Source organism: Opisthorchis viverrini (genome assembly GCF_000715545.1).
Source record: "Opisthorchis viverrini unplaced genomic scaffold opera_v5_279, whole genome shotgun sequence".
NCBI lineage: Eukaryota > Metazoa > Platyhelminthes > Trematoda > Opisthorchiida > Opisthorchiidae > Opisthorchis > Opisthorchis viverrini.
The window spans coordinates 143,026-163,494 of record NW_008751940.1 but is presented as its reverse complement, the minus strand read 5'-3'; the positions used below and the strand labels follow the sequence as shown (position 1 = coordinate 163,494).

The 20,469-nt window shown below is 44.5% G+C and overlaps 2 protein-coding genes across 2 annotated transcripts in view; one reads left to right on the top strand and one right to left on the bottom strand.

Annotated features, from left to right (window-relative positions):
• Nucleotides 1-20,469, bottom strand: part of T265_14872 (hypothetical protein) — a gene marked incomplete at both ends in the record, with an annotated part of 68,450 nt that overhangs the window by 38,393 nt on the left and 9,588 nt on the right. The window contains 2 exons of the mRNA XM_009175617.1: nucleotides 4,326-4,422; nucleotides 18,049-18,194. Coding sequence (XP_009173881.1) covers nucleotides 4,326-4,422; nucleotides 18,049-18,194 — 243 coding nt within the window. The remainder of the gene's footprint in view (nucleotides 1-4,325; nucleotides 4,423-18,048; nucleotides 18,195-20,469) is intronic.
• Nucleotides 13,118-18,510, top strand: T265_09514 (hypothetical protein; the record flags this gene model as incomplete). Its single annotated transcript, XM_009175608.1, has 3 exons — nucleotides 13,118-13,230; nucleotides 15,395-15,569; nucleotides 18,403-18,510. 3 exons carry the CDS (start codon nucleotides 13,118-13,120, stop codon nucleotides 18,508-18,510), a joined length of 396 nt encoding a protein of 131 aa, XP_009173872.1.

Sequence of the window (20,469 nt, the reverse complement as noted above, 5' to 3'; positions counted from 1 at the left end):
ACCAGCAAACTCAGCTGCGCTGGTCACTGCCGTCTTCCTGGATGGAGACCCCGAGACGGTCACATCAATGGCTAGAGACATTGTCAGATATGGCCCAGATATGGCCCTCAATGGTGCTCATGCATCCAAGCTATTGCCTTCAATGCATAGCTCCTTTTCCAACCGCCCCCCCCCCACACTTGACAGGCCACTGACAGTGCTGGATTTATGTACCAATTATCACCTCCCGCCTGCAATGCGCAGCTACCTACCCCTGCCCCAAAACCATCGGTGAACGAAACTGAGGCAGCCATAACCACTGTACGACGAGTACGCGGTTATTACAGCTGACAAACAACAACAATGACGTGGTTGGTTTAAAGAACGCCATCCTTTCTGACAACAACCTGAGAAAGCTGGGGCAGCATACTTCGTAAAAATACAATAACAACATAAAAGCCATCTACGCGGTTATTACAGCTGACAAACAACAACAATGACTGATGTGGTTTAAAGAACGCCATCCTTTCTGACAACAACCTGAGAAAGCTGGGGCAGCATACTTCGTAAAAATACAATAACAACATAGAAAAAAGCCATCATCCGCCAGCTGTCCAGCTGGTTCTACACAGCAGACTCGATCTATCCATTGCTGGAACTCTTCAGCTGGGACCATGGAGTAATCTTATGATCAGGTTGAACAACTGAGATGAAGATAAACTGATATGACGTACGAACACGTTCGGTCAGAGCTAGTGAACAGGGTAGGAAAACACTGATCGTGGTGGAAAAGGCCAGTGACCTAGTGTCAGTGGAATTTTTCGAAACCCTCATATTCATGCCGTTTCAGCCTGTAAATTCTGGCTTCAGTCTGAGACCCACCCACTGACACGAACGAGTTATCGAAAACGACTACTTCTCTTCTTAGTACCCGGTTTCCAACAGACGGAGTTTGCTAATGTCATGATTTTTTCGTCGGGACATACTGGATAACAAAGCCAGCAAGAATAATACGACAAGAATAATCCGAAAAGATCATCCGGAAGAAAATGAGTGTATAGCGTTAAACCGGTACGGTCTAGCACGTGGGAAGTTTCGAAAGATGTACAAAAAATCACAGTCGAACAATTTCTCCTTTCATCGTTCCAATCTGCGTATACGCACTGCTAGTACGGTTGAATCAAGCTGCGTTAGCAAGAAGCACCCACGGCCTCGAAGTAATTATTGGTACGCGGATAGGATAACCGTTCTCATTTGTCGTGTTCAGCACGTAACTCGAACCGCCATCTGTTCATTACACTATCATAGCTGAGATAACACCAATGGTGGGGAATGAATTCGATGCCTCGCTGCATACGCATGTAAAGATGAACGACTTCAATAGAAAACGTGCACTTTCAGTCCTGAGCTTTCGAACTTGATATCATGCTGATCAGTTTGCCGCAACGGATAACTAAAAGCTTACCAGTGGTTCTCAATCGATTTGAAAAAGGCTGGGACAGACTGAGAAGTCATCGCTTCAGAAGGGCTTGGGAAGCAATCCGTAGTTGTTTTTTCCTATATTTTCGCACTGATAGACGTCTACGAACCATTTCTTGAAACTTTCGAGAAAACGAACTCCACTTAACTTTGAACTTAATGGCATTTGTTCAGTTGTAATATCCTTTCAGTGCCCAGCTGCCATGCTACCCAAAGGAAGCACGACGGCTGGTATACTGCCAGGTTGCTCTAACCTAGACAGTCGAGAGGCAAAGGTCGGGTTCGAACCACGGACCATCCGGTCAGTAAATTCGCGTTCTAACCACCAAGCCAGTTCACCCCATTATTGGTATTGCGTGGCATACTGAGGACACTGTTAATCAGACATCGCAGAAAGGCGGAAATATGGCAAAACTGCAAATGGGTCAGGTGAGACGGAACAAAATTACCAGGGTGATTTTGCAGAAGCGGAATTGAGGGGAGATTAGGACGTCGGCCCATGTCACTGTTGGAGCCGTGCCAGCACAAGTCGCATTACGTCCGAGAAATCCTCACTTGAAGAGCCAGTGACTGTATGATGTGGAGTGCGCAAATGAAGGATGAGTGACATTATATCCTGTCTGAGTACGAGTTGATCACATTGTTGGTCAGGCGCTCGTGGCTGATGATTCTTAGCAAAACTGAGGCGGCTGTACAGCAGTTAGCTTTTCCATACAGATCACTTGCAGGATAAAATATAAAAACCACACTTCGAAATAACCTCACTACCTACAAGCTGACGGTTATGGTCGTATCATCAGGGTGAAAAATAAAGGTGCAAAGTTTGTCCTTATTCTTCTTGCGGAGCAAGATATACTGCGAAACTACCATGGAGGTTTTTGCATTAGACGCAACGATGACAATGAGCAATCCCCATCATCAACCAGACTGAGATTGATGATTTTCAGTCAACAGGAGAGTTTGGGACCGATCGGGGGGTCGTCACTTCAGAACAGCTCAGCACTTTTGCTTGTAGATTCCCAGTTGCTCGCAGGCAAAGCGGTGAAGAAGAAATCGATCCAATGTCAATAGTGCGAATACATAAGTTCGGAAGGTCACTTTCTAGGGCTCGGAAGAGTAGTGATTTTAGGAGACTGGTCATCAGGTAGGACATAACGTTGTCTTATTGAGCAGGGGTTAGACTTCACAGAAGGTAAAAAAGCCATAAAGACAGAGGAAATGATTCCTCGTGTTGAGTCTCTGTTTCAAACAGCTTTGTAGAAAGGAAGCACCCTACGCACTGCAAGGTGGTCGCCTCTCAACTGAGGAAATCAGATTCGGTGGTTGCATTCAGTTGTACAGATGGCCAGAACCGCTGAGCATAAGAAGAATACAAACGAACCATTTAGAAATACAACGACGAGCGCTAATCGAAAACCTAACAATGGTAAGATATGCACTAAACATACGGCGCAAAAGAGATTTCAACAATGCAGAGGTTATGAAGTGGGTGATACTATTCAGGCCACAGAGACTGGTGGGAATCAAAAAGCATCCCAGAGTGAACAGAACACATGCGAGAAGCGGCTTCAGTCCAGCTGGGCCGATAGGTCATAAACAGTTAACACTGAACAGTCAACAACAACAACAACGCTTCGGATAAAAATGGATCCAAGTTCCCGTCTGTTTGTAGCACATCCAAAAGGCTAACAGCATTCACCAACGATATGCGTGAGGAATTATCACCTGAAGTACCCTGAACCAGAGGGGCACTACCCTAAACACAATCCAAATCATCGATCGTAAGACTTATTCAATCGCACTAATCAACGAGTACTTTCAACCGGCATTGAACAGTGACTTAGCATGTTGGTCGAAAGTGATATTGTTGATTGGTTCTCGTCCTACCTTAAACTCGTCCATGGTAAACCACTTGGCCTGACGAGGATTTTGTGTCAATAGTGGCACGTCGCTCAGAAATGAATCTGCTGACTGTTTACCATACCTTTCAGGGACAATTGGATTCTATTCTCACATGCATTCCAAACACTCCATTCGGAGCTACTGTCTTGTGCATGTTATTCCGGGTGGTGAGGGTGAGAATAATCGGATGTTTTGGAGTGGTCATACACTTTCTCATCTTTTGAAGGTTGTGTGTACTTTCGTAATGCACTACTTATAAGGTTGCTGGAAATTCTTCTTCAGTAACCTTATGAGTAGTGCGTTGCGAATATATATGTATCGCGATATCTCGAAGACCGTAGTAACTGAACTATGAGGCGGCCTGGTGCAGCACATTCACAAACGAGAGATTCATCTGGGCTCCAGGTGAGACTCTCGCAAGATCAAATTTGCAAATGAGTGTATTTGTTCCAGTGAAGAGTTTCACACTCGACCAGGGAATCATGAATCACAATCTTGGCGTTCCTTATATTACGAGGTGCACTCGACTGTTTTGTTCGAAACACGTTTAACTGAAAGTTCGTGGCTGTGGTGCGTAAGATTGACGGGTGTGTGGGAGTGTATAGCGGGCTCGTTAGACTTACTGAATAAATCCTGCTTGGCAAGGGTTGCTACTCCCTGGGCCCCTATCCCATTGTTTGATTGACGAGATGGAAAAGTTTCCAAAATGCTGCTATTCAAATATTGGACGATGCTGACCCCCCTCGTCAAGAATGTGCAGACGGACAAAGTTGCCTTCTTGAATTTCTTTACTTTTCCCTCTCCACAAGTACTCGCCCCTCGAGGAGAGCACCGGTGGTGCCTTACAGCGAAAAGGCAGCCGTCTGTAATTTACCGTTAATAGAATAGTAATCATTCTCATCAACAACATTTTCCCACATGTTAGTTTCTGACATCAGGAAGAACAAAACCTACACAAAACCAACCTGGATGATTTGACGACTGAGACTCCGTGGTTAGATTGTGTGAACCATTGAGATCAGCGAGTTTGGTAGCAGGAAACGGCATACTACTGGTTTCCAACTGGAAAACGAAAAGGAAAGTAATGTGCAACGATTGCTTAGGGCAAATATGAACAAATATATGGGTCCGGTGCAACGAGCTTTGGTTGAATAGTCAAGCTGCTTCGGTAAGAGGCATCCTATTACTCCCACAACCAGCATCACTCATTAGATAACACGGCCCATTATGAAAATATAATCTATACAAGGACGGAAAGAAGCATCATACGGAAACCAACGATCAGAGAATATAGTTGGAGTAGGTATTCGAAGAATAAGTGATGGGATTATGTACCGCAGGGGACCACACAGAGGTGCTCAATCGCACTATGCACAACAGTGTACACAAACCTGTCTACTTTATTTCGGGTATCGGTGTTGGGAGTAGCCGGTCTCTTGAATGCTGCGCGTGCATAACAGTCAGTATAAGGAGATACTCCAGCTATTTTGAGCCGCCCAGGTCGAAGACAACCTATAAAGATAGATATTCAACATCAAACTTAATGGTTTTAACCCGGGCATTGGCTGGCTGCCTCAAACAAACCAAAGTTTTTGGACGTGCACTGCTCTCATCAAGTCGGTATACGACCGGAGCAGAATATGCCCAAACCACCGAACTAAACGTTCCTGGTTAAAATTGACAAACCTACCGGGTTATTGTAAACCTATGGAACCCACCAAATGTATCTACCGCCATTAGGGATAGATCGTTCAGCTGTAAGACCCCCTCGGTGCCTGGCTGCCGTGTCGCTCGAAGGAAGCATGAGGGCTGAGTTACTGCCAGGTAGCCCAAGTCCAGACAGGAACAATCGAGATGCCGGGGTTGGATTTGAACCACAAAATCTCCAGCTTGGACTTTCAACGCCTTAACCACTAAGCCATCTGGACCACCCATTAGCATTGTAATACCACGGGTAAGAAAGCATCAGCAGAGATGCATGAAGATATGTGACGAACGAATCCAGACAAAGCTTGAGGTCCCCATCTCTCATCGCTCCTGTGATCCAATGAGTGTGCTGTTATCCCCTGTTATTACTAATATCATTATTTTTATTACTTGTTGTGTTAACGAACTAAATTTCCTATTGGGTGGTTAGAATAGCATCAGTGCCCAAGAAAGAGGCAACAAAGTTAAAGCAAGCCACTTGTACATCCCCTGTTCCGAATTCGTTTGAAGGAATGTTACGGTGACTAACTGAGGAATCGTCAATAGTTTTTATAACCCTTTCTCCAGACTTAATGCGTGATCTTATCAAATGATTCCGGTTCCCTTTCGAATCCAAACTGTACTTTAATGAAGTTCGTTATCTAGCATTTCATGCAGAGACTAAGAACTCCTCCCCTCAACCTTGTTCATAGATTTCTTATGGCTAGTATTCTGTCTCCATTGATTTATTGTTCACCCATTCTATTCCTTAAAACAGAATACAGCCTTATTGTCAAGTCCCTAAAACAACTCTCTAGGTGCAGCAAACAAGCACATTAATACTTTTTTCAACATATCCCAACGACCGCTTTCCGACGTTCATCGTCTTCGCAAGTCACACAATAAAGGCATTTTAGGAATTCATTCTGAGTAAGAAAACTATTAACTACCGAGAATTCCACTCATTGAGATGGCTCAGTGGTTAAAGTTCGAACTTACTGATCGGAATGTCCGTAGTTGGAACCGGATCTTTGCATTTGCACTTCTCCTGTCTAGCTAAGTTTGGGCAACCTGGCAGTAACTCGATTCTTCCTTCGGGAGGCATGGCAGCTAGGTGCCGAAAGATGCTACAGCTAAAACATTACTATATATATGTATATAATATCCATAGTGTGGTATTTTATATGCACATATGTATATATGTAAACACAGCAGCTTACACCCCTAATAATCATGAAAGGCTGAATTCTTGCGACAGTAGGGCACTAATGGGTGTGATCCGTTCACCATCATCGTGTCGAAATATATGCGACCAGAAGCGAACTGGCTTGAGAAATGAGGAGAACTAATTTGTTCATCACCAAAAGGAGAACCGATTCAGTCAGACGGTTTGGCAATCCTGAACTAAGTAGTTTTGTACCTGGGTGAAGCAGCAAACCTGGGAACTGAAGTTCACTCAGTTGAATTATTCGGTCGGTAGAAAAGCCGTCTCTTCAGTAAAAGGTCGTTCGCCAGCGAAATGACGTAACTACAGGTTACACGTCCCCCATAGGGACATGAACATATATCCGGTCGTTCACTCTGACAGGCTGCGTCAGTCAAGGGTTTCCTCGACTATCTCACACCAGATACCTTGTACCCCTCATTTATGTAACTTGAAACACAACACATGTCCGACGTATGCTTCGATCGATCGTTTCAACCCACGTTGATGTGTTTTTTATCGTACTACCCAAGCGCACTGTATTCTTCAAAGTAATCGGCCGATAATCGACCGATAAAATGCCATGAAAAACACAGCTACCTGTAATGTCAGGAGGGAGAACCATATTGCTGAAAAGAACGGATGGGGATTAAGGGTACTAGCTATATAACTTTCGTTGATAACGAGCCGATGACATTCTATGTACCGGTGAACGAATGCTCACAAAGGAAAACCTGGAAGCATAACATCTAGAAAATTCAACGCTCAAGACGATAGACGCCTGATTATGGCACTCACGCCCCATCGATTCAATTCAGTGGCGGAACTCAGCATGTATCGTTGCTCGGAGGATGAAGGAATGACGAATAGCGGAATGTTATCTGTCTTACCACAAGCGGATCACAAGCGGAAATGCCCAACTTTCTAACACGACCCGAAAAAGTATGACAATTAAGAAAAGTATGGTGATAAGTATGACATACTATGATGGTAGGTTAAAACTAGTAACCGAAGGATACGAATTCTGGCGTTTTATAGTCGCAAAAGTTTTCCCAGTGAAGCAATAAGTTGAAGTAACCGACCAGATGTATGTTCAGATCTTCGTTGAAAGGTGCACCTCATCGTCATATGCAACTTAATGATGGACATGCATTTTTAGCGACCGTCAATCTCCATACACATGTGCCAGCTAAACGCAGCGGGCATCCACAGAACGCCCGAGTACTCACGGATGTTACACGTGGAGACTAGAAAGACTCCTGAGCACATGAAACCGGAGTGTAAGCAAGTAGGACTGACAGATTAAGGAATTCCACCAGGCTCATCATCATCATCATCATCATTGCCAGCTTAAGAACCGCCGTACTCGTCGTACAGTGGCTGTAGCTGCTGCAGTTTCGTTCACCGATGATTTGGGGGTGGGTGGTAAGTAGCTGCGCCTTGCAGGCGCGAGCTGGTAAATTGGTGCATAAATCCAGCACTGTCAGTGGGCTGTCAAGTGGGAAAACCCAGAACTGAATAGATACCAATGTAAGCCGGAGGAAAATTTGTACGAACCAGGGTCTATGGAACATCGTGATTCCGAGGTATGTGAAAGTGAAGCACCTCCACCATGGTAGAGGATGGGGTGCGAATCCCAACAAAAAATCGGTTGCAAAGTTTTAGTGGTGACAAACTATTGGTTGTCACACCAATTCCACGCTAACGTAGAGTGCCTGTCAGTAGTAAACTGTACAAGTGAGTGACAAAGAGTTCTACAGCAAAAGCAGGCGCTGATAACTTGCTTGTGCTTCCATATGGATAATCAAACATGAGAAAAATTGACCTCTAGGAGTAGCCAGTAGCACACCCAGGAGAGCCATCCCCAAACGAATTACAATGGTGGCGTCAGAAGCAACAATCGTGTCAACATCACACTAAAACGAACTAGTTTTAGCTCAGAGAATAATCCGCCAAACATATACATGTTGAACTGTACAGTATTGTACAGTGGTCAAGAGGACTGAAATATATGTTAACGATGTTATCCCGAAAACTCAGCACTTAATTCCCAAGGTGGACATTAAAAATCATGCAGTATGCATTAAGGATTGGAAAAAGTTCACCTAGCTTGAACAGAGCGTCAGGCGAGTAGGAAATTTATGCTGGTGGAAGGACCGACTACCAAAAGCGTAAATTAGGAAGCGATCGGACGGCAGTTGTGAGGTGTAAAACGAATCTAAAACGAATTCTAAGCTGTATGAAGTCGACACCTGCAACTACCTATGGCTCGAGTACCTAGCAGAAGCGGAACAAGTAAGCACCAAAAAGATGTCAAAATTCGAAGGTTTAAAAATGAACACTGCTTCACACTTGGCAGAAGTCGGGTAGTAAGTCCCGTGGATCTTGGGTTCTCTATTGTTCCTGTGCAAATCAATGGGTGAACTGAATCAAACAGTGTCCCCGCAAGAAGAGCCCCCAAGTTCAGTTACGCCCAAAATGGCGTTATCTTGGGAGTCACATGTTATGAGCCATACGTTTGCCGCACTTCTAAAAGACTATATAGACATTAAAAGTAGTCTGGAGTCATTTCACTGAGTACACACTGGATAAACCCATTATGGATGAGGAACAAAAAATAACCCGGGATTTCTAGCATCATTCGTTTGGATAAGTATACTAGAGGACACTACTGGTAAAGTTGCTGAAATAACAAATCAATGGAAAATGAATCGCGCTTTTCAGCGTACATAACTAACTGACACATCGTGATATCTGTGAACAAGTGTTTTTTTGTCCTTTCCTTTTCCGGAGTTATCTAGCTCCTGCTCATTTTACACGAAAATCGCCACTGGTTAAATTATACTTCGAGATCAAATAAAACCACTCTACACAACAACGCTCACATTCTCTGGGAGACAACTGACAAACGAATCATTAGGAAGGATTTAGTGTCACGTGTTCTGTCTGACAAAACTCGCACTTTTCGAGGCAACCCAAAACAATGTGAATTGAGACGGTCGACGGAACCAAAATGCACGCCTCACTCGGCTCGGTTCACGTTGTTACCAAATACCATGTGCCTAAAATATAGTGGTCCACTAAAAATTCACTATTAAACACTTTCAAGCATTTAGAGGCACTATTTTTCATCGGCACACTTCCTGGGATAGAAGAGTGATGCTTACTCGGAGGTTGTACTTGAAGGCCTCCACATAAGCGGGAGAACAACAAGTGTTGCTCAATTTCTTCCCAACTCAACAGTCAGCAATAATTCTGCTAACGGTATTGCGTATGCACATAAAATGGTTTTCAAGTTGAATGAACAGGCCACATCTCTCCTGTAAGGCGACTTGTCTGTCCTGATTCAAATAAATTTGAGATCCAGTCGTTTCACAATTTTCTTGAAGGCCCATTCCAGAGGCAGTGATAGATTTTCCCAAGCCCAGAACATAACTCTCTGGAACTTAAGCACTAAACTGATCAGTACCACGATAGTGAAAGAGAGCAATATAGTGATCAAATATAACAACTATGGCCGTCGGCCCCGGTAGAACAAAACCAAAAAGTCGATCTAGGGCGCATGCTGTTCAGCTATGAACTGCAAGTCATGATGTGTTATCAGCTGCCGTGCCCATCAAATGTAAAGTAACAGTAGTGTGTACTAACACGTGATACCGAATCAAGAATGTTACAATCTCTCTCTGTCTGTGTATATCTTTGTATGTTCACCAAACATGCTGTCATCATATTTGTCGTCAATAGTATGTGAGCCGGAAGATGTGTGAATAGCAGCTGCCACTGAACAATTGTGTAAATCCTATTCAACCACTGATAGAAGTGGAAACTGAAATGACATTGACAACAGAGCTTGATAACAATAAATTAGTGAAAGATGTATGAACTGGACGGATAATGCCGCGCAACTTGTCGTCGCAAGCTCGGCTTGGATCAAATCCGAACCTCAGGTCAACAAAAACCAATTGGTGCGACTGGCAAGTCCATCCATACGGATAGCTGAGATTGGCTCCTGGCCTCAGATATCCTGAAGTAGTAGGATTAGTTGATCGAGAAGAATGGTTCTTCCGTGGGTTGTCAAAGTTGTCAGTGCTAGTGCTCCATCATGAAAACGTACGGCGATATGTCGAATATCGTACCAACTGAAACATGAGGCGGACTTTGTGCACCACATTCAATCGAAAAACCGCACAGAGACGAGAGATTCAGCCCAGGTTCAGTTTATTCTCCCGTTAACAACAAGTTCATTTGCAAATGAGTGTATTTCTTCAATGGTTCTTCCTTTTTGAACAAGGCTAAACGCAGATTGTTAGTTCTCATGATATTGTGACAATACTCCAGTAAACTAAACATGAAGGCTCAAATTCATAAGCCTCGGAAAACGAAATGTGAATCGATTAGGAAACTTGGAGGGACAGACAAATTAAACAGCTGATCCATATGCTACAAGTAAGAGACTGTTCATGTGTCTAGGTTTGTTGTAGGTCGCCTATTTTGTTCAATGAGAAGCTGACTACTAGGTTTCTTTGTACCGGATTCCCAAATAGGCTAGAATCGCTTTCAGTAGATTCACAACGAAGCCATCAGTTCCGTTTTGTAGCCGCTGGGTTCAGGACGTCTATGCATTTCGAAGTTTCTTTTTAATTTTTTCCCCTGAGTACTCGACAAGCGTGATAGAAACCGTTGCTAGCCAGAGGGCGCTGACAATCTTCGACACTCTCCAGGGATTGGGAAGTGAACTGGATTTGTTTTTCAGCTGCACTGAACGGTGCGATAACAGAGGAGTAGAACAAGCTGAAAACCTGAGATCAGTGGTCCGGCATCGCTTCGGTTGGGAGGTTCGATGACGAGAGATTGGCTTGGATACATGCATTTTTTGCGTTCAGCGTTCTGCAATTGGGTAACGTCACTTTGGCTAATGCGCAAATTTTCATGGCCTAACTAGACACACTGTCAACTTTACACATAAAAGGCTTGGTCGGAATCGACGTATGTGCTCTAGTAAGACCAGGAACCATGCAAACATCGATAATTAATTGCACATCTATATAATAATCTATCCCTTCCTGGAACCGTTGAATTTGCCTGCAATATTGTCACCAACTTAACTTACTCATTCTATCAACGTACAACTTTTATTCAATGGCAAAGTGATAGAGTAGCAATGGGCTCCCGCTTCGGTCCCATATACACTGATATTTTTAGGGGCAGTTTCCCATACAGTTGTGGAACCAACTATGGAACACTTACCACTTTATAAACAATATCTTGGTGATAATTCCATTATTCCTGAATTCCACATTATATCCCTAGAACACTTTCTAAAACTGCCCATATTGCGATGCGCTTTACCAGAGAAATGGAGTTTCTTGATATCGCACTAACTAGAAGAGTGGTATACGGAAAACCTATATAATCTTGCCAGTACATCAATTTCCACCGCATCCCGGACATGAAGTACACAGTCGGTAACATCTTGACAAATGACAAACTGAATGCTGAACTAAAGGTTATCCGGGGGAAATTTGATGGAGGTTGGTTACGTGGAGTGAATGTTGGCGTCACATGTGCTTCGTCGCCTTGTGGTGGCTCGTGAAAGACTGACCCGACAGCAGCAAACAGGATTCCGGACTGGTAGGGGTTGCTTGGACTAAATTTTCACAGCCCGTAAGATACTAGAACAACGCCATAAGTACAAACGACCCATAATTCTAGTAGTTCCGGGTTTTCAAGCCGCATTCGATTCAGTTGACCGGTCTGCTCTCCTTAGCATGCATGTCCGTCAAGGAATGCCCCGCAAAATTTCGAACATATCGTAGCAACTGAAACATGAGGCGGCCTGGTACAGCACATTCAGTAGCCTGGAAACGTCACAAACGAGGGATTCAGCTGGGTTCCAGGTGAGTCTCTGACGAAACTGAATTTCTTCGCAAATGAGTGTATTTCGATAATATGTTCTTTGTATTCTCATACTTTGGGCTTTTGAGTGAATGCGGAGAGCTCTCCAAAAGCTTGTGTACACAAAGCGTTGACCGCAAGGGGTGCCCACTCTCTGCATTCTCACTCAATTTCTTGATAGACGACATAATGATATGAAAGCTGAAAGCCCCTTTAAAAGTCTGGTGTTCAAATAGCTATTGACGAAAGTCATCCCGTTTTTTGGCATGTGTTTACACCCACAAAGTGCAAGGCCATGCAAACGGAAATGTAGATTGAACATGCCACTTACAATTCAAGGAGACACATGCGGTTGTGGAGCATTTTACGTATCCTGAAAGTTGTATTAGCTTATTGTAGTGTGACGGAGGATGTCAATGTACTAATCTCCAAGGCTTAGGTCGCGTTTGCTAATTTAAGAAACTTGCGGAATCAAAGCGTGTATCTCTGAGTTTCAAGGGGCGAGTGTATCAGGTTACAGTACGGGCTGTTTTGTTGTGCGGCTGTAAGACTTGGCCTGTTTAAGTAGCGGAACTGAGACGTCTTGAGGTCTTCGATAATCGTTGTTTCATAGATCGCGTGGGTTGGTGCCAACAAATCCGTAACGAGGCAGCCCGGGAGCTTCCATTGAAGAATGTGTCCAGCACCAGAAGCTGCGTTGCTTAAGCCATGAGCATGTCGAACCATCATTTGCCGAAGAGGATGTTGTTTTCCGTGGCCTATTCGGAGTGGCGGAAGCAGGGAGGTGGCCACTCTTTGACCTGGCGAAGTGGAATGAAAGGGATTACGAAACATTTAGGTGCCGTCGGTGCTATTCGCCTTCCAGGATGGGAGCCTCGTGATACCCGATGTGCACGGTTGGAGACGCTGCAAGATATGACTACCAATCGATGTCATTGGTGTTTTGTTACCAGCTTTATCCAGCTTGCCTGAATGTGTCCTTTTTTTCTTTTCTTCACAATGAGACTTTCAAATATATCATGGTTGCACGGCAACGAAGCATCAGTGATAAACACTGATATCATGCAGTCGATGATGATGATGTGGTGAGCTACGTGGAGCAATCCGTACGGAGGAATTTGAGCCAACATATAGTGGTGAAAGAAGCTCGACAGTCGCAAAAAAGTCCGTATACATTCAGCTGCCACTTAAAAGCAACAATGCTTCAGAAAACCTGATAAGCTGTCTAACTGCCTGCTTAAGACGAAAACCCAACGCAAGAAGGATAAGGACACACTTCGGTTCACTGCCAACCTAAAGGACAATGTATCAGTTCATGATTTCCTTGTGGTTAAATATTCATTTGTTGGTAAATGTTCCGCAGACTAAGTTGTTCAGACGACACGCCGCCTACCTTAGAGAATCAGTAACACGTAGTGATTCGCCGAAAAGAAGCAGCTACACACGTGGCTATCGCTATCACCAGTAGTCTGTTCTATACGGACCACCGAACTCCAGTACTTCTTCCATTTTACCGGTCGCTTCTTCGGGATATTGGTAATCATCATATCTACTCCACTGGGCACAGTAAATAGCAATGTGATGTTCCTTTCGGGAATTTCAGAATGACAACAATAGAAGTTGGCGGACGATGGAAGGAAGCGAATCCTACAAAGGTCGCATGCTGAATTTGTCTGCTGCAGCGAACGGTTGCCGGTTGAATATGCTCAAGTTGATAAATTGTAACGTCAAAACTACGAAAGATTGGATTGCCAGGGACCACAGAATGCGGTGAACGCCACGAAGAAATGCAACAACCGGTTTGGGGAACAAAATGGCTCGTCTGACAGATAAATTTTTAAGGACTGTTTCTAAGCGTCTCATCCCAGATTCAATGCTATCGGATGTTCCCCAAAGAACCATGGTTTTGATTTTTTTTTGTCACATCTAGTCCCCACCTCAAATGCGCTCATCCATTTTTCTGGTTTCTTGCCTAATTTTAGGACTCTAAGATCAATAGATTACCAAGGCACCTTAGAAATCCATTAAACTCCCAGACTGGACTACTGATGGTCTAAAAGTATTATTTGATTAACGTTAATTATGATACCGATCACAGATGCGTCTAGGGCGCTAACCAGTTCAGTCATTTTAGCCCCCCCCCCTCCTGTGGTGCACTGCACAGGATAGATACAGAGACCAACGACAGGGGCTAAAAGATAGAAATAACACGATACATAGAAAGAGTTGTGGGATTGAATGGGTGATACGTCCGGTCCATTCAGTCGGAGTAAAAATAGATGTACTTTGCACGGGGCAACATGACCTCCCCTCAGGAATATTACTTGCTATCGACTAACACTAACACACGGATCAGAAACCTAACATACCGCATCCGGTCAGTTACCGAGGTTGTTCAAACAGGAAGTCGATTTAATCTACGATCCTCGAACCATAAATTCACTTGCAGACTAGGACAAAGTGAGGACCTCACTGCTGCAAGTCTTCTAATTTTCCGTGTTCTCTGTTCACAAGATTGGAACTAGGAAACCGTTATGGAAGTTACTAAAATTACTGCATAACTACTAAAAGTCACCAGCGATGCGTGATACTGGACTGAACCGGATGAGTTTTCAAAACGGAGGAACTTGTGCGGTTTGTGAATACAGTCCTATCACCGTCACACGATATATAAGTCACGAGACACCGATTCGGCCCTTCGAGTAAATCTTAACTTGTTTATTGATGTTTTCATCCAAAACACCTCAGTATGTGTTGCGCATACGAACTGGAATTACGAACCCCGATAGGATTTAATCAGAGTTTCATGCAGCTCCTGACAACTAGATACTGGAAGTTAGAACACCAGTTCGAATTCCTGCAGATAAACAAGCAGAGCGTGACAGTTATGGCCTAAAGTGGCGAAACCGAAGGAAATATTTCAATAAAATGCTATGAGGCCCGGGAGGCACACATAGCGTTGAAACACCAACGAAGTCCCGAAACCAACAAACTAAATCTATGAGTGATGTTGAAAACAGTACAGGGTTACCTTTAGAGCTTCACGAAGGTGTTGCGAGAGAAAGACAGAACACACAGTTCAGCCGTCAGCTAAGTGCGTTTCTGTTATGATTCTGACTGCCCTGATAGTGTGAATGGAGACGGTACTTCTGGGTTGATCAGTGGAATAACGAGACTTGACTGGGGTTCACCACCGAGTTACTAACGGCAGACCAGCCATAGACTCAGTTGGACCATTCTCCAGTCAAGGGCGAGATGGCTCAATGGTCAGAGTGCGAATTTACTGACCGGAAGATCCATGGTCCCCCGCCTGACCACGGAATCTCGGATGTTCCTATCTGGCCTTGAGCAACCGGCAGCATCCCAGTCCTCGTGCCTCCTTCTGATGGCATGGCAGCTAGGCACCGAAAGGGTGGTACAGCTGGTCGGTTGGATTAGATTATTATGTAGAAGTGCTGGGCAAAATGACGCATTATGCACTCAACTCATCAACAAGAGACTGATATCGCACCGATGCCAAAGGTATTGGATATTTTCAAAGACTATCCCAACCGTGGTGACTCTGGATGTGATATCAACAGTGCGATCACCACCTGTAGATACGTGACTTAATTTGAAATGGACAGTGCTATTACGAGTCCAGACCAGTATTAAGCAAGGATATTCCAAGTCGTCAGTGAGAAAACCACGCTATAACGGTGTAAAGCATTCAAGAGTACTCTATAGGGAGTGAATGTCACCTCATGTCAGAGAAAATCATCAATCTAATCTAGTTCCCGATTCGTGTTATTCCGGAGACGTTTCACACCACTACCCGTATTACTGGACATTGCACTAGCAAGATTTTCATGAGTGATGAAGTAAAAGAGAAACCGTAAGACTGGGTATCCTTGACTAACCCGGTCAGCAATGGGGAACGGATGGGAACAAGATTAATCCTTTTACGGCAAACTGCTCACATAGTGTTTTTGAGCATCTTCGGTATAATGCTCCGGGCCAGACAAAAACACAGCATCGTCCCGTTTAAGGAGTCTACGGCAGCTCAAATGTCGGAAAACTCCATCATGGTGATACGCTGTTTCACCAGTTGCAGCAGCATGAAGATTTGGTTAACGCAACTTATCATACAATCGAAACTGGCATGCAACCCGTGGCTCCAGAGCTCACCTGTTATTAAAAAGAATGATCGTCGCCAAAATTACGGATGTAACTGAAATAAGACTGATTCTCTGATGCATTGAGCAGTCTATCCTCAGTCCCCTTGTGAAGATCCCAGAAGCGATAGTTCTCGGTCGGGAAATCAGAAAGAATCCGATTCCCATATCTGGGCGAAGAGCCCAGTGGGTTGTTGAAACTTGAATTTTTCAAAGGCGGTGAAATTAAAACTTCTGTGCCTGCCTCTAAAACCTCGGGGGTCCACGTGCTCCCGGGACTTCCCCTCACAGAAATCAAGTGTGCGGACGATATCTCTTTCTTTGGTGCAGATCCTCCAAAAATGAAAAACCATTTTAAATAACCTTAATGATTATGCCACAGGGTTTGGCATGCGCTTCACACCTGTAAAGCACTGTTACAAGACTGAGTGTGACCAAACCCAAATCTCATGCCTATAGACGGGACAATCGACTCGGTAGATCAATTTGTATACTAATACTACTATCATTTATTTTGAAGAGCATGGTCACAAACATAAAAAGTGAATGCAAGCGACGAATGCGAAGGGGTAACAGGAAAATATGAGAGAAAAGAGAGAAACGTTTCATTCGAAGTCACGCCACCAACAGTTCCAGTCAGATGAGAAGAATCCCGAAGTATGTAAATATTTTGATATGGAAACGGGAATGATTTTACACAATTACAATGCCTGGTTATATAGCCATCGTTTAGCAGTTTCCCAGTGACGGAGACTGCAGCACTGAGACCAACGTAGTCTTATTGCACGATAAATAGCTGAGAAACTATACTAAACTGTGCGTGCGGATTGATGATCTCTGGTATTGTGGATGGTGAGAAACAGAACTTTAACATCCACTTGCCGTCTTATTTAATTGCCAGGAAATCGTCACCTGCTGAACAGAGTGCTCTCAAAGCGCTCATTAAGGGAGCACAGCACTGTAACTTACGCTCCGCTAGCACTGTTATCCCCACATGACAAATCACTGCTTGATTCACTCTTTAAATTGGTCGGGAAGCCCAATATCTGCGCATCTGGCCTCTCAACTATCCTTTTAGATTAAATCATGGGTCCCGTGAACAGCATTATCCGTTTGGTAAGGGTCTGCGAGAGGATTGGGATGTTGCGAAAACAACCGGTCTTCTGTTTTATGTAATACTAATTGTAAAGTTGATGAAAACTACTGATCAACCTTGTAAGCAGTGTCATATCAGCACAAGCACTTCGATATCTTGAGTGTCATTCGACCTGAAACATGGGCTGACGTTCGTGCAACATATTCGAAGAATATAAAAAGGAAGTTACTTCTCACGTTAAGGCCATTTTGGTCCACAAAGGAGTGTATAATCAGCATTCTGGTTGATTTTCTGACTATTTGTGACAAAACTAAGGAAGTTTAAAGCGCCTACCATTGCAACTCCCAAAGTTTTCGAACACATCCAGTCTAAATATTACTCAGGTATGACACCCCTAATGATTGATTTCGGCAAGAACGGAACTATGAACATCATAATTGCCGTTTTGTTGAAGACAACATCATAAGCAGTTGGCACATCTAGGAATAAAACTTTCTTCAACAGTGTACAAAGCCTATTCAGCTGGGATAAAAACTGGTAAATAGTAGAGGTTTTAGAAGACTCTCCCCAAGATCGTAAGGAACTTATGTATCAAGCCAAAAACTGCATCGTTCTGGAGCTAAACCAATCAGAGCACAAACGAAAAAAATTACCTGAACATTACGAGCCGTTCCAGTCTCAGCCACAACGAGAAACCATGATGAAAGGTACGAGTGTATTAAGAATGAGGTCCATATAATTGGGCATAGCAACGTCCGCAGATTGGGCATGGGTGAAAAGGGAATGGTACGAGCAGAGGCTGGAAAGAATGTAGCAAGGATCATTAACAAACTGGACAATGGAAACCTACTGTTTGGTACAAGAAAAATAATGGCCCTAGTACAACGCATCCGAAGTCAACAGAAAAGAAAGTCTTACAATATGGCTAAAAGGATTAGATACTCATAAGCTGTCAATCGGTCAATTTACCACCTATAAACCGAGTACCAAACGCATGTTGGTTCCAGCTGGTGAAGTTTCGATCGCCGGAAAGTGAGAATGTGTGGGGCAAACAGCCAAGCCTTGGAGGCGATGACATATTCAGTTCGTTCGGAAATCGGGTAGCTACACATTGAAGACGATAGCTTTGATGCATGAACGCTACCGACTGCGCGATTGGCCCAGTTCTGCCAGTGTCAATCACCATTGGTGAGTTGAGTCCCGGAGTACCCATCCGGGGAGGCGACAGTTGACGACCCGATTAAGTGTAACACCTAGTGTCTTCATACTTCGTTGCCAGGCCATACATTGTGCACTCTTCTGTCGCTTCCAATCAGCAGAGGAGTGACCGAAAAGAGCTCAGCGAGGCAGGCAGTCTGCTGGCATGCGGAGTACATGTCCCAACCAGCGCAACCTACAGAGCGTGAGAAATTCACCTTTCGCGGGAGAATTCCTTTTTCTTAGGACCACCTGGCGTACTTCAACATAACTAATCCGATGTCTCCACCAGACCTAACCGATGCTTCGGAAACACCTTTGGTCAAACATTGGCATCTTTTGTATGTTCTCTGCGCGTAAACTCTGGCCTTGACAGACAAACTGACGTCATGTGGGCGTCATAGATGTCGCCCTGGCCTTCCGATTCAAGAAGTAACCTCATCTCTGGCCGATCCGCCGGGGCTTACACAACTGCTCAGGCGAACAAATTTATCTACCACATTAACTGGCGATAACGTCCGCATATTCAGTGTTATGAGCGAATGTTCTGGGAGCATTTCCAGTCCCAAGGTGCAGAATATCTGAGCCAGGTGACTTAGTGCGCTTCAGGATTGAAATCTCACGCCGGATTTCGGTTGCTGATGGCGCAGTCATGACAGACCTTGATAAAACTCGTCCTCTTCAGTCCCTATTTGTTGGGGCATATGTTGATACGACATACAAACACCGTTTACCGCATCGACCTGCGTTAATCTTAGTTGAGCCAGGAAGCCGCACAGAGCACAGGCGACTGTTTTCTGGGATCCAGTCAAGTAAGCTGCTTTCAGACTTGGGGCTCAGTAGATACCACGAGCCATTGCGTCAGAATCACTGAATGCCCGAAGAGCAAAATGTGGAACATCTGGACTCGTCCTAAGCGGTTTGAGGAGCACCAACGATGTGGGTCTTGTATGCGTGTTTTGGAGACACAACATACATCGATAGAGAGGGAAACTAAGGTATCAGCAAGGTATGTTTGTTACCCAATCTGATAGAGTACGGGCTTTAAGGGCTGCAACGTGGATCAAATCTTTTGAGGTTAGTAGGTGATTATTGTGGCTTATTTATATGGGCGATGGTTGAGACACGGAACAGTGGCTAGGGGACTGGCAGATGGGCTGATTGCACTGCATTATACGATGAGTTGCGAGGGAATGAGGCGGAAGGCCGGTGAGCGAAGAGCTGCAAGGTCAAATTATACTTCCTAGTTGCCAAAGCCGAAAGGGGGTTGATTGTGGTACCCCACCTTGAGCCTTTGACTCAAAAGTTTGACCCACAAGGCAGTGAGAGGATGTAGGGTTTCGTTCCGGGGGCCCTGCCCCTAGCCTGGACCGCGAGACAGCGGTTGTTAGGGCTTTTTGAGGGAACCCTTGTAATGACTACATAAACCATATCTTTGCATAGACTATTGACTCGTAAGTCTCACTCTGACCAGGTTAACAAGCATCGCTGTTCGGTAATGCGACCAGCTATTTAGTAACTTCTTACTTTGCACACATTTTTCTTAACCATCTCGAATACGGCTCCAGTGAGAGCAAACGGGCACGTTGTGTGGCCGGTCTGCTAACATCGCTTTTCATTTTGGTTAAAAATCCTATGCCAAACGAGGGATGTAAATGAGAATGGAACGACCATCTTGAATAAAGAAGAACGCCTCGACCGTTGGGCTGAATATTTCGAACAACAACTGTCGTGGCCACCAGCCGGCACTTATCTAGAGCCCACAGGTGAAGTAGAACTCTGGACGGTGAACGTGGAACCACCTACGGCCTCGGAGGTTTACGACTGCATATGTTCTCTCAAGCGCCACCGAGCTCCCGGTCCGGATGACCTTCCAC